The sequence below is a fragment of the Pochonia chlamydosporia genome, chromosome 2 (assembly GCF_001653235.2).
Source record: "Pochonia chlamydosporia 170 chromosome 2, whole genome shotgun sequence".
NCBI classification, from domain to species: Eukaryota; Fungi; Ascomycota; class Sordariomycetes; order Hypocreales; family Clavicipitaceae; genus Pochonia; species Pochonia chlamydosporia.
Genome location: NC_035791.1, coordinates 676865 through 694379, shown reverse-complemented (window position 1 = coordinate 694379; position 17515 = coordinate 676865). Strand labels below are relative to the sequence as shown.

At 51.0% G+C, this 17515-nt stretch overlaps 5 protein-coding genes across 5 annotated transcripts; 4 read left to right on the top strand and 1 right to left on the bottom strand.

Moving 5' to 3' along the window:
• Positions 1 to 1093: 1093 nt before the first annotated feature.
• VFPPC_02338 (fungal specific transcription factor domain-containing protein) lies at positions 1094 to 3286 on the top strand (the record flags this gene model as incomplete). The annotated part of the gene is made up of 6 exons (XM_018282006.1): positions 1094 to 1166; positions 1280 to 1292; positions 1356 to 1365; positions 1435 to 2229; positions 2293 to 2403; positions 2459 to 3286. 6 exons carry the CDS (start codon positions 1094 to 1096, stop codon positions 3284 to 3286), a joined length of 1830 nt encoding a protein of 609 aa, XP_018146293.1.
• Positions 3287 to 6023: 2737 nt separating this feature from the next.
• On the top strand, positions 6024 to 9250 carry VFPPC_02336 (C6 transcription factor; the record flags this gene model as incomplete). The annotated part of the gene is made up of 2 exons (XM_018282004.1): positions 6024 to 6133; positions 6322 to 9250. The coding sequence occupies 2 exons, from the start codon at positions 6024 to 6026 to the stop codon at positions 9248 to 9250; spliced, it is 3039 nt and encodes a 1012-aa protein (XP_018146291.1).
• A 656-nt stretch (positions 9251 to 9906) lies between these two features.
• Positions 9907 to 11160, bottom strand: VFPPC_02335 (chorismate synthase; the record flags this gene model as incomplete). Its single annotated transcript, XM_018282003.1, has 2 exons — positions 9907 to 11062; positions 11126 to 11160. 2 exons carry the CDS (start codon positions 11158 to 11160, stop codon positions 9907 to 9909), a joined length of 1191 nt encoding a protein of 396 aa, XP_018146290.1.
• A 696-nt stretch (positions 11161 to 11856) lies between these two features.
• VFPPC_02334 (lipoyltransferase) lies at positions 11857 to 13098 on the top strand (the record flags this gene model as incomplete). The annotated part of the gene is made up of 2 exons (XM_018282002.1): positions 11857 to 12816; positions 12865 to 13098. 2 exons carry the CDS (start codon positions 11857 to 11859, stop codon positions 13096 to 13098), a joined length of 1194 nt encoding a protein of 397 aa, XP_018146289.1.
• Positions 13099 to 14724: 1626 nt separating this feature from the next.
• VFPPC_02333 (peptidase) lies at positions 14725 to 17417 on the top strand (the record flags this gene model as incomplete). Its single annotated transcript, XM_018282001.1, has 2 exons — positions 14725 to 14832; positions 14904 to 17417. 2 exons carry the CDS (start codon positions 14725 to 14727, stop codon positions 17415 to 17417), a joined length of 2622 nt encoding a protein of 873 aa, XP_018146288.1.
• Between the last annotated feature and the right edge of the window lie 98 nt (positions 17418 to 17515).

Here is a 17515-nt window from a genome sequence, read left to right as displayed (position 1 = left end):
CGTCAACGTGGCTGACTCCACAAGTCATTGTTGATCGCTGTCCAGGGATTCTAGAATATCTCGCACAATCTGGCTAAAACAAGTTGCCCTTTGTTAGCCCGGAGTGAGATCCGCTGATTTCTATAGTCTTGGAAACTCATGGTTTCTTGCTACAGTACATAGCACCTTGCGGCCGTTAGTACCAACCATCAGCATCAGTCGATACTCTCAACGACTGGGAATTTTGGCCAAAAAAAAAGTTGGCCCCCCTCCTCCATCAACATACCCTTGCCTTGACATTGAAGCCATGGATCCCCGCAACACAACACAACCCAGCTGCTCCACTTGAGAAGCTTCTGCGCATGCGATTGTGGACGCCTGGTCGGTCGACCTTGCCTGATTCAAGGCTAGTCCGAGCATCGCAGAGGGCCTCGGGGCAGTCGGTTCGCTCGAACAATTAACGAGCATGACGAGGTCCTGGATGTCTGGTTTGTTGGCCGTGGCGAGTCCGATTTTGTGTCGTTGTGGTGGATGGTGTGGTGGACCATTTCTCTTCAACGGACAAGGCTCCAATACTGGTGAGTGAGTTGCAAGCAAGCCCAGCCCAGTCGAACCCAGGACGAGACGAGCCCTGCAAGCAATTGACGCAATGTCACGATGCTGGGTGGAGGAGGGTACAACGCCACATTGAAAACCACGACCTGTTGCTTTGTCTTCTGGAAAATGCCGTTTGGTGAACGATCCTGTATTTCAACACCTTCCGCCCCCAGCAGCAAGTGCACTGCTACCTTTTGCCCTGGTTCTCCCTCAATTCCCAGTCGTCACGCACATTTCAGAACCTGTCCTCGCCGAGGACGCTGGTCGCACTTTGGGAAACCACCTCAAACGTACTCTGTCGGTTGGCTGACGTCGTTGTGGAAGTCTCACCAACCCACTCAAAAAGCATAACGTTCAATACAACGCTGTATTGGGTGCTTGTCTCACTTGATCTCACCCGACCAGCCTATTGCCAGATTGGAGTCAATCGGCAAGAGCCTATGGGCCTTGCTGGCCGTCCTTGACCGTACCAACAGTGTTCATTTTGAGTTGAAGACCACACACCACTGCCGCCGATATGGCAACTGAAAAGATGCTCTTGTATACGAGGGTGGCCGCCCCTAAAGCCCCCAAAAAGCGGTCACGGGCCGGTAAGTTTCACAGACGTTTGCTTGACCATCGCTGAAGCCTACCGGTTGGCCGGCGTTTGGCTGTTGTGGATTATGTGTTGCTGACCAACGGGTGTCTCATCTTTTCGATGCAGGCTGTAACTATTGGTGAGTCCTCTCTGTCTATCAAGCAGTTCGCAATAAAAGCTCCTCGTCGCTAACAATACGTAGTAAGGACAAGGTACTTAATAATCGACTGCCACCAGGTATCATTGCCAGACTTACCACTAACACTGAACCAAAACAATAGAAAAAGAAGTGCGATGAAGTTCGACCAGCCTGTGGAAGATGCCAGGAGCATGGTGAGGATTGCCATTACGAACCAATAAAACCTCGCCAACGCCGCAGGGTTGAGAATGCCGACAAGACTGCATCAACCGCTGAACCACCGCAGATGTCAGAAGACATGGCGGATAACTTGTCAGCACAAACAGAATCAGACTCTCAGCTCGCATTGACGAATACGTCTACTTACCACAACGAGGAGCACTTTGTTGGATGGGATATGTCCGGTTTCAGGTCCTCTGACCATGGACACCAGTCCTTCTCGCACTTTGAAGCCGAGCCATCCTTTACGCTGAAACACGAAAAATATTTCTTTTTTGACGGGCTCGATATTCCGTCCAATTCCAGCCAAAGCCCGTCTCTCGCTTTGATTGCACCTGCAGTGAATCCGTCACCGCTGTTCGAATTCTATGCCCCAGCATTCGAGGAGTTTTCTAGCGACCACCATCATCGTCTTCTCATGAATCACTTTTGCAACACACTCTCACATTTGATAGTATTGAGAGAAGATGAGGGAAACCCTTTTCAGCAACTTGTCCTTCCACTTGCCTATAACAGCTCGGCTGTCAAGGCTGCAGTATATGCCCTTGCCAGCGCACATCTGGAAGGCAAAGGGGTCCAAAAGCTGGAAAACGACGAAAAGAGCCTTCAGTTTCATAATGAAGCCATCCGTAGCTTAGCAAAACTCATAGAGAAGGGCGATAATGCCAACAAGAATGAGCTGCTGGCTACCATCATTTTATTGGTATATTACGAGGTGGTTAGTCTGACAAAGTCTGCACAACTTACACCTGGGTCGCTTGAAGAGCTGACAACTTTGTAGCTCGTACAAAGACGACGATCGAATCTCGTCGAAGGTCACTTAAAAGGGGCCATGGCAATAATGGGAAATGGGCCGAGTTCAAATGATCGGACGAGTTTGTTCCTGGACAGGGTAAGTGTTGTATGACGAACGAATGAGGAGCAGCAGTCCGGCTGATACACCTTAGGCATTCCGATTTTATGACGTAATTGCAGCTTTATCATCTGGATCCGCACCGATCTCAGACGGCTCGAGTTGTGACAGTTTCACTGGTCTACTCCAAGCCGATTCTCAGGGCCTGCCGCCGTCACCAGCCAGCGTGGATGCGCTGCTTGGTCTCGCTACATCTTTGTGGCCAGTAATTCACAGACTCTCCGGCCTCCTTGCTCTAAAGAATGAAGTTGAAGAATCGGTAGCACATGGTGACTTATCCAGCACTACACAACTCCAAACAAAATTTGATACGGAGTGTGCTGCTGTCGAATCTTCCCTCGATGAGTGGCAGCCCATGATACCAGCCGACTGCAACCTTCAGACTGACCTGGGATGCCCAACAGCAAATTCTGGAGTAAAGATGAAACAGCTTCAAAGTATCTTCAATACAGCCCTTGCTTACAGACACTCGGCCCTAGTATACTTGTACAGAACCATTTACGACTGTTCACGAGACCATCCTGTGGTGCAGCGTCATACCTCCATCAGTCTTGTACACTGCGAGGCGACGGTGAGACACGAAGGGCCAATGGGTGCTCTGCTCTGGCCCTTGTTTGTAGCGTCTTGCGAAGCCGTTGCACAAACAGATCGACACCTGGCTAGTGAAGCCTTTAGGGGTATTGGCCAAAGGCAGGGAATGACAAATATCGACAGAGCTTGGGAAGTGGTACAAGAGGTCTGGAATCGAGCTGATGAGGCCGAAAGCATCGAATCTGATATGGCCATGACTTCAGAGCAGAGTAGGAAGGATTTGTGGAGAAGAGTGAGTGAAGACATGGGTATGACAATAGTATTTGGATAATGGATAAATGCTTTCTGAAGCGAGAAGGGGGATGTGCAGAGCAGCATATGTGTTGGGGAAAACAACTTCCTGGAGAAAAGATACAGCCGCGCTGGATGAGAAATTTTGAACACGATAATGATACACATAGTTGGGGGGAATGTGCCATGACTCTGCTGCGCAAGTACAAAGACCCAGGCATTGGAATAATACTTAATAAGTTTATGACCTTTTTCGCGCATAACACTCAGACCTTTGTCACTTGGTACGAGCGATAGCTCCGGGGTCCCTTTTTTTGGTCAAATCAGACACTCTACTGCCATAATCTGACAAGAAGTCAGATTGCTGGGGTCAGGACTTTTGCCAGCCGTATTCCATATATTGGAAGTACTGTCCGAGCCGGCTACCTGCAAAGGACTTGGTGCGTGCTTTGAAGGTGGCTTTGGGAATTGCCGCTGCCAAGAACTTATGCCGTGTCTCAACATGCATTACTGCCTGTGTCCTCTGGATTGTTTTGATTCGGCTGGATAGGATCTTACGCCACGGGCACATGGTGTAGTTTTCGGCCATTCGCGGACCAAGGTCGGGTTGTATCGCCGTGTTTTCGTTGGCGAGGGACGCGGTTGATCAACTGTTATTGGATACATGCTTCAACAAAATTGCTGGGACGGCGATTCTACGACCTGAATGTTACCTGGCGAGCTGGAAGTGTCAGGTAACACGGCAACAACAGGAGGCTGCCTGGTAGCGTACGGTAAATCAACAACTTCACAGAACCCAGTGCTCAGACAAGTGGGCAATTTGAACCAGCTGCTGACATCTTCGCGGGCTATTGATGACGAACGCGTTTGCATTGCCTGGATATTGATCAGCCCAATCAAACCATGTGCCTCAAATTGGACCGTGCCCAACTGAACACAATCTCGGTCCTGTCCGTCTATTGTGGGGGTGAAGATGCTGGAGACGCTGTCAGGGTGTCGGACTACGGGATGAATCTGCAGCGGGTCAATATCATTGCACAGCAAGGTAACCAAAGCTGCAGAGACCAGATGGGGACTCCACAGGGCAAGAATTGTGAAGCGGCAGAGGGATTACATACTTTAAATTTTCTTTCTCTCAGAGACCACTGCTTCTCCTCAACCGTCCCACCACCATGTCATGTAGTACTGTGTTGTCTGAAGACCAGTGAGTCTCTTGAGCCTGAAACTGGACGACCAGCCGAAGTTCTGTGGAGAGCGCTTTACCCCAGTTTCCTCTCTTTAGCCTCCAGAATAGTTCTGGGAGAGGCTTACAAGGGTCAAACGGTGGTGCATTGGCCATGTTGCCATGCCAGGTTTCGAAGCTTCCACACGGCCGGGTAACTTTGGCAGACGGATGAAGGAGGCGTGCTCCTGTCGAAAAAACTGGGTCTCATTCAAAGACTTGGGTGCCGGTGGTCACACTCGACAACTTGGGTTGCAATTCGACGTCCGGGCGAATCTTCTCTTGTGGCCACACCTCCGAGTCATTAAATCCTAGGCGATAGTTGGTAAAGGGACATCTCCTGAACGAAATCTCTTGGTCCAAAGGCGTCAAAATGCAATAACAGGAGAGACAAATACTGTCAGTGTCGCGAGATCCGAGCCTTCCAACCCAAGCTGAGGGTCGGTGCTGGATGAAGTTTTGTGGAGGAAGGATGCTGGGTAGCTCCACTCCAGCTCCGAAGCTGTGGCCAAGGTTCAAGTCTGGTGTTGTCTTGTTGGGAATGACCAGTCACATCGCTGCTGGCCGTTGTGCCTGCCGTTTTCTATGCGCAGGTGCTTGCCTTGCACGATGGAGCCTGGTCTGGTCTGGCCCGGCACGGAGGAGTCGAGTCTGGTGCTTTGACCCATGTCCATGTCTGGTCAATCTGTTCTGACCAGACTTGGCTGCTTCGTGTCACACCAGACAGGATCACTGGAGGCAAGAGCTGGGCCACACACTTAACGGGGCGCACCTTCCAGCGCTGACCCCCGTCAGACTCAGACCAGACTCGATGGTGTGACCCTGGCAAACCTGGACAACCAGACATCGACAACACAACAGGCTTCGTCAACGCTCCCACCACCATTTCTCTCAAGAATAGACTACGGAAGCCACCTTGAGTTGAGTGAAGCTGAAGCTGAAGCTGCACCCAAGTTGTCAGGCGAATGCTGGTTAGGTCTCTCTCTAACGCTTTCTTTCTCTCCATAACTGCCCATACAGACCTGTCCAGTTGACTAGCCATCTCCGCCCTTTCCTTTCCCTTGTCCAACAAGCTTCATCGCCAGCCGCCACAAAATCACCACCTCATCTTCTCTCCTGTTGGCTGTCAGCCATCCGCGAGCCATCAGATCAGTCTGACATCCTATTCATGGTCCGCCGCCAGCACCACCACCATGTCCATTGACGTCTTGGATTAACCGCCCCCTCTTTATTTGCTCTCAGCATTTATGCTTTCGTCCTGGCTTCATTTGAATTTCATGCGCCGCTTCTTTTTTGTTAGTTGTGGACACTAAGACAACGTCTGGTGTCAACAAAACTGTGCGCCGCAGCCGTCTCTGCCCTTGCCTGCGCTAAAACATCGTGAACTGCCACAAGAGCAGTTTGACCACAGTCAACCGACCCGCGACAACTAAGCCCGCGCATTCCATCGCCCCGTGAGTCAAGGGGCGCCTCGCCCTTTATTTCACCTGTGGCCACAATAACTCAATCGAAACATCACACCACACCACTCTTCATCGCCATGGTCTAATCAACCATGACCTCACTCCTCAACAAGACGGATTCGGGTCCTCCGCCGCCTCGCCAGATCCGTTTCGTTAATAACCAGGGCCAACCGCCGTCCAAGCGACGAAGAATCAACGCTGCGTAAGTCAACTCTGTCCCTAACTTTGACGCTATCATGCGTATTCGCGTACGCAATACCTGCTCTGTCCGCCCCGCAACCTTCCTCAGACTCAGACCAAGTTTCGAGCTCGAAACCGTAACTTCAAGTCAAACCGAAGCGGGGAAATTATTATCAAGTGAACAACCTGATGACCTGACTACTGCCACAGTTGCTTGACATGCCGACGAAGGAAAACGAGATGCGCGGGCGAGCGACCGGTGTGTTCAACATGCACGAAAAATGGCCATCAGTGCCAAGGATATCCAGAAGATAATCGAAAAGACACCCCCGGCGAAGGGCTTGACGCCGCCAAGCTGTGCACCGAGGAGGATGAAATCGCTATAGAAGATATTCCGACCGTGGAAGACTTCAAGAATGTTGCGCCGAAGAAACCCGATTCAATACCGGCGATTGCTACCGCAAACAAGAATGGCAACGGTCATGGCAGCGCTCATGACCACAACAAGCTTGGCTCTGCATCTCCATATCACAAAAGTGCTGTCGTTCGCAACCCATCGCCTACTATCGAACCACCCCAAACAGATAGAGACATGCTCAAGCCTCCCGTTTCTCCACCGACTCATCATGCTTCTCATCCCACTGCAAGTACCGACGACATTCCAAGCTCGCCGACTTTGCGCCGCAACTACAATCACCGCGTTCCGTATTTTAGATACTTTGGCCCAACCGCCATCGTGCCGGGGTTCAAGCAGATGGTCGTCTCTGTTCGAGACCGACGCAGGTCCACTGGGGGGTCGCAGTCCGCAACATCTCCATTGTCAAACCCGAGCGGTATCCGTGGAAGCAGTATCGCCGCAGGTAGTGACACTGTGGTTGAGGACATGCCGGTTTATGATCCTAGCAGCCACCTGCCCGTTCATCCGCTTATTGTGGCCTTGGTCAGAACTTTCTTCCAACACCTAGGCTGCAACTACCCTTTCCTAAAACAACCCAAGTTTATCCAAATGGTGATGGAGAAGAGGGTTGAGCCAATACTGGTGGATGCTATCTGCGCAATTGCGGCAAGATTTTCCGATACTTCTCACGTAACCGTTGGGAGCGAGAAAATGCCTAGGACAGAGAGAGGCCAAGTCTTTGCTCAGCGAGCCAAGCAAGCCACTGTTGAAACCTTTCCGTGTCCATCGGTTGGAGCAGTTCAAGCATTGCTTCTTATGGCTTATGAAGGTTTTGGGGCGAACCAAGACAGTGCATTGTGGATGTACCTTGGGCTTGCGATTCGAATGGCAGTCGATTTGGGTTTGCAAAAACGTGTTGGTATACAATATCAAGGTGAAAAGGATCCGTGGTATACCAGACACAGAAGCCGTGGAAATGGAGATTCGGAGAGTCCTGAAGACAGAAAGACTAGTGAGTCGGATGCCCTGAGCCTTGAAGAGCAGAAGGAGGTGGAGCAAGAACGCATCGACACCTTTTGGGCCGTGTTTTTCTTGGACCGGGTCATCTCGTCTGGTACTGGGAGACCGGTAACATTTCGGGATGACGATTTTGAGCTACCCTTCCCTGCCGCAAGTGTGGATGCTGCGACGGGATGGCCTATGCCGTTTCCTGTCCTTCTACACATCATCCACCTCTATGGACGCGTTTCTGACGTGCTGAACAATATTCGCGACGCCCGCGACCTTACCGAAGACAAATGGAGCAAGCTGGCCAAAATGGAGCACGAGGTTACGAAAATGTACAAGAACTGGGATACCCGCCTACAATTCAATGTCGCCAACTTCAAGGCGTATTTGCACAATGGACAAGGGACAACATTTATCCTTCTACATTTTTGGTTTCACGCTCTGTTTATTGTTCTACACCAGCCAACTCTCTTGACACCATTTGGGGAACTTCGAACTGAGCACCAGCTTCTCCCTGACAGCCGAGAGCTAAGCATGAGCAGTGCCAAAACAATTTGCGACATTTTGTCATTTGCAGATCTCATAGATCCAATTAGCTTCATTGGTAACCCATTTACCAGCCAGCCTATATATATTGCCGCCTGTGCTTTCCTCATGGAATCAAGCGCGAATGCCTCAGAAGGTCCCTCCAGAGAGGGTTCACCCCCGGCCATGGCGAAACGTTCCACGGCCCAGCCAAAAGCTACAAACACCAAGCACTCGAGACACTCGCTTCTTGCTTCCGCTGCCAACCAAAATTATCAGCGATGTTATAATTCGTTACAGCAGATGCACGCCTACTGGGGAGGTGTTAAGTACATTCTAACAGCTCTGGACCAAAAGGCAAAAGGAATCTGGGACTGTGAGACATACACGCTGGAAGAGTACGAGAGCACAAAGACACCACCTATTCAGCCTGGCGGTGCTGGCGACTTTGGTCACTTGACACAAGCTTCACCAAAAATTGGACCTCCGCCCATTGCTTGGACTTTGGCTGGAACCGCAAACTCACCGAGTTCAAATTTAACCTTGATGTATCAAAGCTCGAATGGGCTTGTAGTCAGTAATGGCCCGCCTCCAAATGTACAAAGCGTCCAGCAACGCCAAGCAAGCACACCGCCAGGAAATATGCTTTACGATCCCATTAGGCAGAGCATGCCTGCGGAGCCGGGTAGCATGTATCCCCCGGCGGTTCCACCATCAAATTTGGGCGGCCCAGTAGCTTCTCCTCGATGGACGCGGGCGAGGCGACCATCCACATTATCGAACACGGTCGGCCAAACTCCCGCCGTGGCTGCGAACGATGGCTTTTCTGATTCCGGGGGTGAAGGAGCAAAAGTGTATGTGCCCTCTGGGTTTACCCCTGGCAGCCATCATTCTGCTGGTTATGAGACATACAACGCGTCGCCGGCTAGCAACATTGCAGATGGCAACTTGCAAGGCCAAAGTCGTGGGGGCACAACACCGAGTAGCAACGCCTACTACTCACATAACATTCCATATCAGTCATCCTGGGGTTTTGGAAATGGAAACATGGACGGGATTACGTTTGACAGTCAAGATATCGATATTGGTGCCTTGGGTCTGCAGCAACCAGACGTTATGAGTGGATGGCTCGAATATATGCCTGGTGACGTACTTGGCTTGTTCGAGAACCACGATGTGAATAATGGACACGGCGGCCAAGGGCGCTAGTAACTGTCAATCTTCCGAGGCGTCTTGACGACCTACGTGTGTGCACTGATACTTTTTGCCGGCATTGAGTTTGAATCTTGGACCTGGATGAAACTTGGTCATATACCCGGATGCAGTGGCGGAACTGCGTCTCAATGATTACTGGGTGGCGTTTGCATTGCGAGCCTTGAAATTTATTATTTCGATTGTAGGACAGTGAACTATATTCTTTTACGACTTTATTACTATCACGGAATTCAAAAGGAGGATTTGTGCGCAGGGATACCTGGGTTAGCGTTTGGTTGGGATATGGAATATTGTACAGACACGGGCTTTGGGGTACTTTTTTTTGTATAATGGCAAATGCAAGTCTATCATCGGATACGATTGTTTTGGATGACGTCTGTACTTGCGCCTGGGCCTTTTCATCGCAGCCCGCGAATTTAATCCAATTGGTGCCGGATCTAAATACACCGGTGTTAAAACAGGTGCATCCCTTGTAGTGATTGCAACTTCAATGCCGGAGATGGCCTTCTCTTGTCCTATTCATCATTTCTTTGTATCCTATCTGCAAACCAACGACTTTTACCCATATACATGCGCCCTTAAACTCCAAACCCTCTTCGATAGCTTCTTATTTACGTACTTTCCCTCACTCCACGCTCAACCAGACCTACCTAACTCCCCTTGGCCATTTGAATGCCCATCGATCTAGCATGCTGAGCCATGACAGCATCAGCAATAGCCAGTGCCGCCATACCCTCCACAATCGGAACCGCACGAGGAACCACACACGGGTCATGGCGTCCCTTTGCAGACAAGACACCCTCGCCCGTGGCATCGTAAAGAGCAGTAGTTTGGTCCTGGCTAATAGTCGCGGGGGGCTTGAACGCAACGCGGAAGAAGATGGGCATGCCGTTGGAGATGCCGCCCTGGATACCACCAGAGTTGTTGGTCTTGGTGTGCAGACGAGATCGGGGAATACCAGTCTTTCGAACCGCCTCGTCAAGGGCCGGGGCGGGGATAAAGGGATCGTTGTGCTTGCTGCCGTTCATTTCCGCGCCGAGAAACCCAGAGCCGATTTCGAAGCCCTTCACCGCGGGGATGGAGAGCATAGCATGGCCGATTAAAGCCTCGAGCTTGTCGAACGCAGGCTCTCCCAGACCAGATGGAGCATTACGGATGACGCACGTCACAGTCCCGCCAGTGCTGTCGTTTTGATCGCGCAGCTCGGCGATGCGGTCCTCCATGCGCTTCGTGGCTTCGGTGTCGGGGCATCGCACGGGCAGGAACTGGTCAACTTGTTCGCGGGTGATTGTGTCGGCGAGGCTGAGGAACGCGGGATCAGCGCTCATGGATTCCGCGTCCTCGAAGAGCTTGATATTGCCGACTGATGTTACAAAGGCGACGATTTCAACGCCGTACATCTCCTTTAGCCATTTCTCAGCGACGGCCCCAGCAGCGACACGGGAAATTGTCTCACGTGCGCTGCTCCGACCACCGCCTGAGCTGGCCTTGATGCCGTACTTTTCGAGGTAGGTCCAGTCGGCGTGGCTGGGGCGCGGGTAGAGGTCAATGGTCTTATTGCCATAGTCCTTGGGTCGTTGGTCCTCGTTGGGAACTGTGAGGAGGATGGGCGTGCCGAGGGTGCGGCCAAATTCGGTGCCGGAGTGGATGGTGACTCTGTCCTTTTCGTTGCGGGGAGTTGTGATGGACGATTGGCCTGGTCGGCGGCGGTTTAGCTGTGGCTGGATGTCGTCTTCGACGAGGGCAAGGCCGGGAGGGCAGTTGTCGATGATGCAGGAGACGGATTTGCCGTGGGATTCGCCGGCGCTGGATGGAGTAGCGGTGTCAGTCTTCTGTTGTGTGTGGTGAGGTGAGGCAGGTAGGACTTACGTGGTGACCCGGAAGTAGTGTCCGAAGGTGGACATGCTGGGCAATTGATGATGCTGTGCTTGTCCGGTGAGGTGTTGAAGAGAGTTTGAGGGAAGCAGTAGGAGTGGATTTTTGGAGGACGGAATCCGATCTCGGTGGTGATGAGGGCGAAATTTTGGCTTGGTGGGGGAGGGGCAGCAATGGGGATGGATGGTTTTTGCAAGTTTTACAAGGGCAATTAGGTATGAAATATATCAAAGTCCAAGATTGAGAGCATCAGGCCCTTATAACAAGATAGATCCGTTGTATAATGAATCGACGAGATTTGACCTCCGATATCAGATGATTCATACCTCAAATTCAACAAGGTGACTCCCATCAATGATGTTGGGTAAAGATTTATCCCCTCACCTGTGGGTCCTTGAGGTACGTACCTGAGCGAACTTGACCTCAACGACCTGAGGCGGACGGCAAAGCTCTTGTGGAACCTCAAGATTCAAGAAGCTCCTGGCTCAGTTGAGAAACAATGCCATAACAGCCATTGAGCAGCAACCTGCAATCCATTTCGGTGTGCTCAATTGATTCATAATTGAAGCCCAGCGCAACTTACAACCCTTTTCTCGGACCCTTGGTTGCAAACATCGCGATTGGTGACATAAATCGCCATGTCTCCTTGACAGCAAGCATACACATTCCCCTCGGTCCTTGTTTCTGCATCTGCGTTCAGCGATTGTCCTCAATACTTCAGCAAAATGTCTCGCGGGATTTCATTAACTAGGAGGCTTACCTTGCCTCTTGCTGCGGCACGCCATCAGACGCGGTTATTCTCCGCCGAAGCCGCCTCTCACCACAGCAACAAGACACAAGTCTACATATCAAGGTCCAATGATCCGCTATTGAACCTGTCCGTGGAGCATAGACTTCTACAAATATCACCGCCAGAGTCTACAATTTTACTGTTATACGTGAACTCGCCATGCGTGGTCTTTGGTCGAAACCAGAACCCCTGGATGGAGCTTAATCTGCCTCGACTAGCACAGATTGCAAACCGCCCAAAGGACATTGGATGGGACGACTCAGCGGTTAGGCTTGTTCGGAGGCGGTCTGGGGGTGGAACAGTCTTTCACGATCTTGGAAACGTCAATTTCAGTGTCATTTGCCCTCCACAAGCTTTTGATCGGGATAAGCATGCGGAAATGGTGGTTCGAGCTTTGAAGAGCCTAGGACGACCAACTACCAGCGTCAACAAGCGGCATGACATCGTCATAGATGTCCAAGTAGACGGGAAACCAGCAGGGAGTACGTTCAAGATATCTGGGTCTGCGTACAAGCTTACTCGCCTGCGGTCACTACATCACGGTACATGCCTTCTTCGCAGCCCAAACCTTTCGAATATATCAGGCATGCTGCGCTCCCCGGCTGAGCCTTTTATCAAAGCTCGAGGCGTCGACAGTGTTCGCAGTCCAGTAAGGAACGTCGATGTGGATGTTGAGGTGTTTAAAGATGCTGTGATCAGAGAATTTGGCACCATGTATGGTGAGTTTGACTTGCGTACGGAGTTCGATACACACGCGTTACAGGACCCGAAAGTGAAGAGCGGTTACGAGGAACTGCAGTCTAGGGATTGGATATATGGCCAAACACCGCGATTCACCTTTTGCACTCATCCGTTTGAAGAGGATCCTAGGGAGCGACCTGAGTTACCCTTTGATGTGAGTGCCAACCTATTTAGTGGTCTTTCTGTGGCTAACCATTCATAGTGCAAAGTCCATTTTGAAGCAAGGCATGGCGTTATTGAGCGGTTTGGTGTTGGGGAGCGGCAAAACTTCAACCAAGAGCAACTTATTTCGAGCTCAATACAAGACGTATCCGATTGGCAATCTCGTCTTTCTCAAGCCGGCCTTGGAAGCAAAGATGCCAACCAGATTGGAATTTGGATGAATCAAGTTCTCGGCACTGAGTTTACAAATATCCCATCCCCTGCTACGCTCTAATGGAGCGACTGTCATATGACTCGAAACCGATAGATCCAACTGCCGTCTTCCCTTCTGTTGGTATGAGTATTTGAACAACTCTTTCTACCATCAAACCTAGAAAAAGTGGATTCAAGGCACAAGCGGGTGTTCAAAGACTTATGACTACCCACTGTAGCATATATAACATGTACAACAAGAACATAACATTTTAGATTGCCGGCGAGCTCCTTGGTTGGTTGCAGCATCATGCCATCGGTCGCCCCCTGTCCCGGGATCGGCAATGACGGACAATTATTTTCTCAGTCTACTGCAGGATGCTTACCGGAAACAATAAATTATCTCATTTTATTTACCTTCTGCCTACGGACATCAAAGGCGATTCCAGACCGCGACGCTTGTGTTTGTTGATCAGCCGCAATGACTTGTGTGGTCGGATGGTTGGTGATGGCACAGTTTCCCCAGGAGCCTGGAATCACCAATTTAAGTGTCTAACTTCTGCGGAAACCCGAGCTACCGAGAGGTCTTTCGTCGACGCATTTGTAAATATTGGGGAGCTTGCATTGCCATTACGTTGATCAATGCAAGACATTAGCACGCGCTGACCGGTACCTGGCGGGCCTTAGCTAACCATACGAGGTGCCATTCCTAATGAAGTAGGAGACGAACAAAGGAACAAAGGACACTAGCAACCATTGAACTTGAGTAGATTTTGTGGCTAGGAACTAACAGGATTCGCCTGAGAGAGAACTTATCTGGGTCTCCTGTTTCGGCGCCTTTGCAGCTTCCAACAACTGCAGAATGCAGTTAGGCCTGACATGAAATCTAGTCTTGCTAGTACCACCGCAATAAGAGGACGTCGCGGCTCTAGTACCGCAGGGCCCAATAACTCAATGGACTCTCAAGCAGACGTTTGCGTATGCTCATCTCAGAGGAAGAGGAAATTGCAAACGCCGTGATTTGGCAGCAATTCGCAATGGCTTGAAGCGTATACCGAACACTGGAGACAATACGCGCAATTTTATGCACGTTTTGTTATCACACCATGGAAATGCTCATCTCTTAAACTTCTTTGCTTGTCTCGCCGCCGGTGCCGGTTCAGCATTGGGTAATAGAAATAAAATGGCCACTTGGATGCCTTCCATCTCCGCACAGGGATTCCTGGCCAGAGACTGTTGGTTCAATCAAGAGATTGAGACTTAACATCGATCGAGTTGGAGAATTTGGAGAATTCTCCCCGCTCCGGGTTTAGTTCGCAGGGTCTATGCTCACCTTCCGCATGGAGCAGGTCCAAGGTGATATCGGTAGCCCACCCATGAGGCACGCATCAAGCTAATTCAATGCAGCCTGGCTACCTGTCAGGGCCATTGTTAGGTCTCATGGACAGCTTACTATCTCAGATTGTTTTACAGGATACATCGATCTTGTTGATGAATTGCATTGGCCATGGCCTGCCACGCCGTCCACGCTGTTGGGTGTGATTCAACACCCACCAAAATGTGTATATCTGCCCTCACCGACCTCTGTCTTTGAGGTTGTGCCAGCCTCGCATCGCTCTCCCTCTCGTCTTTTATTTTTCCTGCCTCACCCTTGTGTGTTCTGTTATTATCGAGATTGTCGGTAGCCGTCTAAGCCAAGGTTGCGGCCATGGTTCGGACCGCCATGTTCATGTCGCTTCTTGCGACTGCGGCCACAGCTCTGGCTGCCGCAGCCCGAGTTCCGGGAGGTTATATCGTGGAGCTCGAAGACGGCCATGTAAGTATGACCTTATTATTCCAAATGTAAATCATCAGAAAGTACAATTAGCTGACTCGGTTGATACTTAGGATGCCTCAGCCGTTGTCGGCGCTCTCAATGGTGAAGTTACCACCCGTATGAAGCTCGACTACAAGCTCTTCAAGGGTGTATCTATTCAGCTACACGATGTTAAAAATGCCGAGAAGAAGGCACAAAAGATTGCACAGATGCCAGCAGTCAAGCACATCTGGCCAATTGACCTCTTTGGTGTACCCGACGCCAATGTGAGAGTAGTCGGAACACCAGCACCTGGCAAAGTCTCAGCACGAGACCACAAAACCGCTGACACCTTCTCACCTCACATCATGACTCAGGTCGACAAGCTCAGAGCCAAGGGCATTACTGGAAAGGGTGTACGAGTAGCCATTATCGACACAGGTATTGACTACACGCACCCTGCTCTGGGCAACAACTGCTTTGGAAAGGGCTGCTTGGTCTCATTTGGTACCGATCTTGTCGGTGATGATTACACGGGCTACAATACCCCGGTTCCTGACAATGACCCCATGGATTGCCAAGGTCATGGATCGCACGTTGCTGGCATTGTCGCCGCCCAGCCAAATGTGCATGGCTTTACTGGTGCAGCGCCCAGTGTTACACTCGGAGCGTACCGCGTGTTTGGATGCGATGGCCTGGCTGGCACTGATATTCTTATCTCTGCCTTTAACAAAGCCTTCGAGGATGGTGCCCAGATTATCAGCGCTTCTATTGTTGGAGCTCGGGGCTGGACCGAAGAACCATGGGCCGTCGCCGTTTCCCGAATTGTCGAGCAAGGTGTGCCCTGCACCATCTCAGCTGGCAATGATGGCGACCATGGCTTGTTTTATATCAGTACCGCAGCCAACGGCAAGAAGGTCACCGCCGTAGCGTCATATGACAACGTCCTCACGCCGTCTGTGCAGTTTCAAGCCAGTTTCAGTGTCGATGGCGCAAAGAAGACTGATTTCCTCTACGTGCCGGGCACACCAGCACTTGCCAGCGTCTCAATGCCTCTCTATGCCACGAGCTTTGATACCACAATCGCCAATGACGCTTGCACTCCACTTCCCGCGAATACACCCGATCTTAGCAAATATATTGTGCTTGTTCGACGTGGTACATGCCTCTTCGCCGACAAGGCCGTCAACTTGGCTGCCAAGGGCGCCAAGTATATGATGGTTTACAACAATGTTGCTGGCGATTTCGCCCCAACACTCGGAGATTCTGCTTCCCTCATGAAAGGTGCTGGCATGGTGACCCCCGAGACGGGTGCTGCTTGGGTCAACAGCCTCAAGGCCGGATCTACAGTCACCTTGGACATCACCTCCTTTAGCAAGGCCGCCTCCGTAGTCGGCCAAGTCAACAACACTCTCACTGGAGGATCGATCAGTCTCTTTTCCTCTTGGGGCCCAACCTGGGAGATGGACTTCAAACCCCAAATCGGAGCTCCAGGAGGCAATATCCTGTCGACATACCCAGTCGCCAAGGGCAGCTACGCCGTCTTGTCCGGCACTTCCATGTCGTGCCCCATCACAGCCGCCATCATCGCCTTGGTTTCCCAAGTGCGAGGCACGCGCAATCCCGAACTAATCAACAACCTTCTCTCTGCCACCGCCAACCCCCAGCTCTTCAACGACGGCAAGCAGTTCTCCAACAAATTCGCACCGGCTGCCCAACAGGGCGGCGGCATGGTGCAGGCATACGATGCCGCATACACCACCTCCTTACTATCCCCATCCAGCTTGTCCTTCAACGACACAGACCATTTAGCCCGCGAGCTCAACTTTACCATCTCCAATACTGGCAAAAGTTCTGTCACATACAAGCTCAACCAAGTCGCATCCTTGACCATGTACACTCTTCAAAAAGGGTCCATATACCCCATGGCTTTCCCCAACGACGCAGTCGACTCGTATGCCAGTCTCAAATTCTCCCAGGATAGCGTTACCGTCGCCCCCGGAAAACAAGTCGTTGTTGAAGTTATGCCCACCCCACCGTCTGGCCTTGACGCCTCTCGCCTCCCCCTCTGGTCCGGATACATCACTGTCAACGGCACAGACGGCTCGTCCCTCTCCATGCCGTACCAGGGTCTCACAGGCTCTCTTGGTAAAGCCACTGTCCTTGCCTCCGATCAATCTTGGATTTTCAACTCCAACGACTCCAAGAACTACGTCAAGGTTCCTAACAACACTACATTCAATCTCCCACCCCCCGGAAAAGCAGGTAGCCAGGATGTCCTGCCAGCAGTGTACATTGGCCTCGCTCTTGGATCTTCACAGATTCGAGTCGATATCATCCCCATGACGACTTGTCCGCCCAAGAATCTCACCACTGAGGTGATGGGTGTGAAGTCCATTGGCCAACCTTTTGGGTTCCCTAGCTATTGGAATTCCAGGGGGATTAGTTGGTGGTCCTGGGATGGTAAGCTTGATTCGGAGAAGTATGCCCCCGCTGGGAAGTACAAGTTTGTTATGAGGGCGCTGAGAATATACGGCGATGCTAAGAAGAAGGAGGATTGGGATGTGGCTTCGACGCAGTCCTTTTATATCAAGTATAACAAGTGATTGCGAAACGATGGCATTTTCTCCAGTATATTTAATGTATATAAAATAGTTAACAGACAATTTCAACGACACAATGTATGTTCCATCTCAGATTCATT